The sequence below is a fragment of the Callionymus lyra genome, chromosome 19 (assembly GCF_982586985.1).
Source record: "Callionymus lyra chromosome 19, fCalLyr1.hap1.1, whole genome shotgun sequence".
In the NCBI taxonomy this organism is placed as follows: Eukaryota; Metazoa; Chordata; class Actinopteri; order Syngnathiformes; family Callionymidae; genus Callionymus; species Callionymus lyra.
In genome coordinates, this window is record NC_141836.1 from 6,799,137 (window position 1) to 6,806,814 (window position 7,678).

The 7,678-nt window shown below is 47.2% G+C and overlaps 1 protein-coding gene across 1 annotated transcript; it reads right to left on the bottom strand.

The window, feature by feature from the left end:
* Positions 1-825: 825 nt before the first annotated feature.
* dhh (desert hedgehog signaling molecule) lies at positions 826-6,017 on the bottom strand. The gene is made up of 3 exons (XM_087781003.1): positions 5,492-6,017; positions 3,349-3,610; positions 826-2,234 (listed from the first exon to the last, which is right to left on the bottom strand). Exons 1-3 carry the CDS (start codon positions 5,789-5,791, stop codon positions 1,516-1,518), a joined length of 1,281 nt encoding a protein of 426 aa, XP_087637129.1. The 5' UTR covers positions 5,792-6,017; the 3' UTR covers positions 826-1,515.
* Between the last annotated feature and the right edge of the window lie 1,661 nt (positions 6,018-7,678).

Below are 7,678 nucleotides of genomic sequence, written 5' to 3' on the forward strand. Positions count from 1 at the left end.
TCATGTGGTCTGTAAATTCTGCAACACCAGAGTCAAGTACTCGACAATACTACACATATCCTTGTTACTATAGTATCACTAGCGTTGGCCCTGTATCGTGATACGTATCCGATCACCAGATTCTGGCCGATACACAACCAAATATTAACCAAGTACACACTAGAGGACTCAAGTGGTTTGTCAGTCAAGATGGTGAGACACAGATTTAAGGCTCAGGATTAGTTTGGAGTTACGGAAACGTAAGAGAATATTTCCCACATGTGAGTCAGATTCAAATCCTCCCCGTGGATCAGGTATGTCTAAACATCGGGCCCACTTGGAGTTGTTAGGCTCACAAACAAACAGTGAGAGCTGCCGGGGCCGAGGGTGTGCAGGTTTTCATTTAGAAAAGAGGTTATTATGCTCCCCTGGACGGGATTAGTTAACTCCCCATTCAGCTTTAGCAAGATTGGATTAGATTTTGAGGGGGGCCAAGACCTGGCAGCGGATTGGCCGCCGCCAGTAGATAAAGGGAGGGATTAGGACGCTGGCCGGTTCCCATTGGTTCCGTCCACTGAGTGAGTTCTGGTCCATCTGCCTCCTCGAGGATAATCCCTCAGAATACTTCCACAGATGTTTACAACAGAACACCGGAGGACAACACTGCCTCATGTCAAAGTGGGTGTCCAGTTTAAAAAAAAACATTTTTTTGGTTTAACAATAAAGATAAAAGTAAAAACATCTGTGAAAACTCATCAAGAAATACATATGAATGAAGAGCGCGGACACATGGCTTACTTGTATTAAAGTAAACATTTTATATTATGATTCAGAAAATACAAAAATAAATATTCTGTCCAGTCAAATAATAAACATTTATATTAACAGACACATGAACCTGCACAAGTCTCGTTACACATGTAAGAGAATACATGATAAATTGTATATTAAAAAAAAAACAAGATAAGCGGCGACGAGTGTGCGCCAGTGACATCTTGTGGTACAGTAGCAGATTACAGTACATGGCGTTATATATCGTTCTATAGTCCAGTGGATTTAAATGTGCAATTATTAAAACAGCCTTCGCTACACATGAAAATACACAAAAACAAGAACACAATTAACGTCTCAATGTGATCAAGTTAAATCGAAGATGACTCGTCTTAGGATTCGGATCAGACTGGTACTGACCACTGCCAACTTGGAATAAAAACGCATTAGACCGACAGTAGCATTAGACATAGACTTTGATAAATAAAAACTGTAAAAAATATATATATATATCCTCGCGGAAAACAACATCTGATGAAACAGATTTGCGTTCAGTTTTAACGTCCTGGCCACGGGGTGGCGCTATAAACCCTGATCCCGCAGAAACTTCTTTCAAATAAGTGCAAAAGTTATTTATATTTGACAAATATATTTCTCTGTATGGCCTCTAGGGGGCGATATTCTCGCTGTTGTGTATTTGAATATACTGTAAATGTTTTAGAAAAGATAGTTTATCGTCATGAATTAAGTTTTAGTGTTTGTTTCTCAGACCGACAACACATCCGAGTCTAGAACGACAGATCCGAGCGTGTAGAGTAACCTGGCGTACCAGTGCACGCCTGCCGCCTGACCCGGGTCCACACGTGTTCTGGAGCAAGTTCCCTTTGACGGGACCAGAGTCCGAGGGGAACTCGTGTTCCTGACCGGATGTTCTGGTGTCGACTCGTCCAGCAGTGAAGACAACAACCTCAGAGGTCCGAAGGCCCAGTGGGCCAGACCCTGGTCTTCTACCAGAGCGTAACTGGAGGCCAGCACACCGTCCACGAAGAGAGTTCCCTCCTGAGTCAGAGGAGCAAAAACTCCCATCATCCTCTCTGAGGACAAGGAGCTGATCCTGGACGGTCGGACTGGACCGTCGGTCGGACGAACGAGGACGCAGGCGCCAGGTTCCGCTCTGCTGGCGAACCTCGCCCGGTACATGGTGGCGTCGGCTCCACAGCGGGGGTCCAGGAAGAGCAGGTGGCGGTCCGTGAGGGTCAGCGTGTGGCCCTGGTCCGTGGTCAGCGACAGGAAGGTGGACCACGCGTCCGTATCTCGGTGCAGGAAGGCGATGACTCGGCTGAACACCACCTGACCCGTCGCAGACATGGCCATGACGCTGTCGCCCGGGGCGAGCGACGCCACGCTCACCGGACCCCGCCCGGCCACGGTGACCAGGGCCCGGCCCGGGAAACAACCGCCTTTCTCCACAGCGACAGAGTGATCTGAGAGGTCAACGAGTGAGTGTCAGTGCTGACCAGAACCTTCACTCATCCGTCTGTGAGTCAACCTTCTGACACCGTTTTGGATAAAAAAAACATACACATATTTTCTATATTTATGTATGAATCCAATCTGAATCTCTTTTTTTTTTTTTTTTTTAAACAAATTTGCTTTTTTTTAAGTTTTAGATTAAAAAAAAATCAATAAATAGATTTTCTACGTTAAATATTTATTTAATCCGTAGTGATTTTAAATTAAATTTTTATTTAAAAATGTTGGTAAAGTGTCACATTCAGACTAAAAGAGCTACCGTGGTACGTGATCTTTCTACTTAGTCACGTGATCGTCTGCGCGTCGGACAATTGGGTGAAGGTTCGATCCAGTAGCTCGGTACTGATAGTATTGTTGTACAATCCATGAATTGAGAAAACCTAGTTTTTTGGCGCCCTCTCCTGGTCACTAGACTGTAACTCTCTACAAACTTTCATAACGTCTTATAAAAGTTTTTTTATTTGTTTTTTTTGCTCATTTTTTTCATTGTCATGTTCTTTTGGAGGGATTTCTTGAGATGAAATATTTCTTTAGTATTTATTTCAAAAAGGTATATTTCAATCAAAACGAAAGTTGCTTTAATCAACCAAAAATATATATATATATATTTTTTTTAAAAAGGATAAAAACAGTTTTTTAATGGAAACTTTTCTTTGATTCAAGTCATCTTTGTTGTGTTTGGACCAATTAATGGGAAGGAAAATTATGTCTTAAATATGAGTTTAATCCCCCAAAAATCGCTTCAATCAAAAAATAAATAAATAAATGGATATTTTTTTTATTATAGAAAGCGTTTTCTTTTATTTAATTCATCTTTGTTCGTGTCCTAAACATTTAATGCCTGTTTAAAAAAAACATTATTTTATTGAAGTGATAACATTTTAGTTTTTTTAAGTAAAAATTATTTTATTTATTTAGAATGTTTTATTTAAATAATTAAAAATACTAGAAAAGACTACAATAAATATATTGAAAAACAAATAGAAGTTCTTCTTATTCGTAGTTGTTCTACTGCCTCAGGGACCAGTGTTTTCTTCATAAAAATAAAATGGTGGATCTTCTCACCAGCCTTCACCGAGCAGTGCACGTGGTGCTTGGACTCGAAGTGGACCCAGTCGAAGCCGGCCTCCACGGCCATCTGGGCCAGCAGCCCGTACTTGTCCATGTCCCGGTCGTCGGTGGTGATGTCCACGGCCCGGCCCTCGTAGTGCAGGGAGGCGGGCGGGTGGTGCCCGTCCTCGTCCCAGGCCTCCGTCACCCGCAGGTGCACGCCCGGCCACTGGTTCATGACGGCGATGGCGAGTCGGTTCAGACACTCTTTACATCTCTGAGGACAAAAGAAAAAAAACGGGCGTCGGACGATGATTCATTTTTCAAACACCTCTGACTCCGCTGGCCTTTTTCCGGGCCCCGCAGAAGAATCGGAGTCTGTCTCCGGTCCTGGACTGTTCCGGGCAAGAGAGTCTCACTTTCACCCGGAGACATTTCATCAGTGGTGGGCTCACACTGTGTCCTTGTTCCACACATGTTCGCACTTCACTACACAAACGTCAACACACACACACACAACCACCTCGGGAGACGCGCCGCACTCTGGCTGGGGAACATCAGGAGGAAGTGAGGATGGAGCCGGGATGTGTGGAAGGAAGAGAGGAGGAGCAGAAAACAAACTGGACACATTTTTTCCCACAAAGTCAAGAGCAAGAGGCGGATGATGGTCAGATCTACGATTGTGTCTTTCCCAACCATAGCAGTTACTTCAGCAGGCGGGAATTTTGTATAGGCGACCTTCTCTCGCTGTAGTGTTACACAAAGACGCTCTTTCATATCTCGCCATCACCAAACACTCTCACACTCACACACTCTCTCACACCGAGATACAGAATCACACACACACACACACACACACACACTCTCTCACACAGATACAGACTCAAACACACTCTCACACAGATACAGACTCACACACATACACACTCACACACAGATACAGACTCACACGCACACACACACTCTCACACAGATACAGACTCACACACACTCTCACACAGATACAGACTCACACACAGATACAGACTCACACACACTCTCACACAGATACTGACTCACACACACTCTCACACAGATACAGACTCACACACACTCTCACACAGATACAGACTCACGCACATACAGACTCGCACACACTCTCACACAGATACAGACTCACACACACACAGATACAGACTCACACACACACACACTCTCACACAGATACAGACTCACACACACTCTCACACAGATACAGACTCGCACACACTCTCACACAGATACAGACTCGCACACACTCTCACACAGATACAGACTCGCACACACTCACACAAATACAGACTCGCACACACTCTCACACAAATACAGACTCACACACACAAAAATACAGACTCACACACACACAGATACAGACTCACACACACACACTCTCACACAGATACAGACTCACACACACTCTCACACAAATACAGACTCACACACACAGATACAGACTCTCACACACACTCTCATACAGACTCACGCACATACAGACTCACACACAAACACACACACACACATATTCTCATACAGACTCACACACACACACACCTCTCTCACACAGATACAGATTCCCACAGATACAGACTCACACAGATAACGACTTACACACACTCACACAAACAATCTCACACCAGACACTCAGGTGTTCGTCCCACACACACACACACACACTAATAAATTTAAAAACACAGACCATCTCACACAAACACGCTATTACACAAAACACAAAAATGTACAAAGGTACACTGATCTACGCAAACACACACACACAGCTACAGACACACACAAAAGCACAGCCACAATCACACTCTCTCACACACAGACGCACTAAAACACTCACAAACACACTCAAACCCAAACAGAGTCTTGAACAGATAAACACACACACATGTTTGCACTCACACGGTCCTACTCACACACGCGCTTGACTCAGAAAGAAACAAGTCCGGACATCAGTCACTGGCGTGTTTTCCAGCAGCTCCACTAACTTTGATCTGTTCTGTGTCAACACACGGTTGTTACTTTCTTTTAAAAAAAGACGCTCACTGACGTCATGACACCTGAGCACGTGCTCGTGACGGCGTCCGTCAGAACACCTGACGCCCCTCACCTGACGCCCCTCACCTGGGTCCCTCACCTGGGTCATGAAGCGGTCCGCGTTGGTGTTCTCCTCGTCCTTGAACACGATGTCCGGGTTGTAGTTGCAGACCAGCTGGTTGAACCTGTCGGAGCTCCGGGTGACCTTGCCCTCCGCCCTCCCGCTCGCGCCCAGGTTGTTCTCGGAGAAGTTCGGGAAGAACTGCTTGTAGTGCATCGCCGTCAGCCTCCGGGTCCGGGGTCGGACCCCGTATCCGGGCCCGGGTCCGCAGCCCCGGACCAGGCACACGCAGGTCCAGAGAGCCAGGAGTCCGGGGCGGGTCCACCGGGCGCACCTCATCGGAGGAGGGGTCAACGGGTCACCAGGTGGAGCGGAACAGAAGAATCCATCCCGGGTCACAAGCGGGTCTTTAAACGTGGATCATCCAAGTCTGGAGAGTCGACCCGAACTTGACCCGCAGGTGTTCGTCCCCGCGTCCTCTTGGCGGGAACTCTCGCTGGCGCACCTGAACTCTGACCCCCGGCCGCTCCGGGTCTCCATCCAGATCCAGATGTCGTGATCCTCCTCTTCGGACCCGGTCCAGTGTGGAGCGCCAGAGCTCCTGACCACCTTGCACCGGCCATTGGCTCTTATTAGCGCCCGGACGCGCTCCCGCCCTTCCTGTGCGCGCCCCCGCGCCGCCAACCAGCACACGCCTCGAAGGAGCGAGATTGCGTGAAACAATGACCCCCGGCGCACACGCGCACGCGCACACAGAAACAGTTTGTATCTTTTGGCCAACATTTCAACAATAGAGGCATGAAAGTTGTGTGATAATCTGAGTGTTCACCAAATAAATCACACAATAGACACACAACTGGTGTGAGTGTGTGTGTGTGTGTGTGTGTGTGATGATCAAGTCGATTCAGCAGATGTGAAGGTCCAAGTGTTCGGCCTTGACTCGTCCTTGTGCTTGTCTTGTCAGCTTTGGTTTGGAAGCAGCAGAACTTCTGTTTTCACTCTCGTCAGTTTTTGAGTCCAACTGTCTTCATGACTTCTGGTTCCGAGCCGGGTCACGCGGCTCTGGAAGGTTCTGGAGGACCATGGGCGTGGGAGGGTGGAGGAGGTGGTGGTGGTGGGGGGCACATGGGGTGAAGTCTCGCCCCGACACTGACCCGCAAGAATTGTGCGGCGGCCAGATGTCAGGCAGCGACTCAATCAAGAAGAGCAACAAACACGGTCGTATCTGCCGCAGACGTCCATCACGTGACAGGAAGTCACATCTGTGGGCCGGAGATGGAAACAGAATTGGTTTTGTGTTTCTGTGCCTCCCTTTCAGGACTTTATATGTGAGCCAGCTCAGAACCAGGGGTGTGTATTGGCAGGAATCTGGCAATACGATTCGTATCGTGAGGGTCAACGATACGATATACGGCGATACTGTAGTAACAAGAATATATGTGTAGTATTGTCCAGTACTTGACTCTGGTGTTGTAGAATTTACAGACCACATGACTCTTGACGAAGTCGTAACTGTTTTCATTTGTTTTGAAACCAAAATATTTCCAAACATCAGCTTTAAAAGCTGCTGTAGACGACGGTATCCTCTCATCCTCAGCCATCGCAAGCGATTTTTGCAGATATAATGGCTTCTGCCATCTAGTGGTCGGAAGTAACATTTTAATAAAACATTATTAAACGTCCAGAATACTTTGTGTGTCAGTAAAATGAGGAAAAGTAAAGTTGTTTTTATGAACAAAGACACGATTCAAACATTTAACGTCTAATGGCACAGTCAGCCGTCAAAAAGAGCTGAGCCAGAAGGCTGAATTCCATTTCACGACTGACCAAGGCCAACTTTAGTGTTGTGTCTCCACACTCAAGACCCCCCACTCCCCCCGACTGTCTTATTATCAGTTCAGGAAGAAGCAGGGAGGCGACGCTCTGGAAAAAGAACCTTCTGTTGTTGTAGAGCTGAACCCTGAAGGTACTTTGAGGGTCTTAACCTCACGGAGACTCACGGTGAGTCACATCTGGACCTCAGTCGGAGGAACACCTGATCCTGCCGGGTCAGAACCACTGTCCACTTATCAAGACTGAAGGACAATGGACTGGGAGGGCGGGATTTCCTGACCTCGGACCCGCGGGTCAAAGGTCAGGCCCCCGACACTGGTCCCAGAATCTCACTTCCTGGCCGTGTCCTTCGCGCCCGTCCGTCAGTGGCGTGCAGCAGCGCCGGCGACTGCA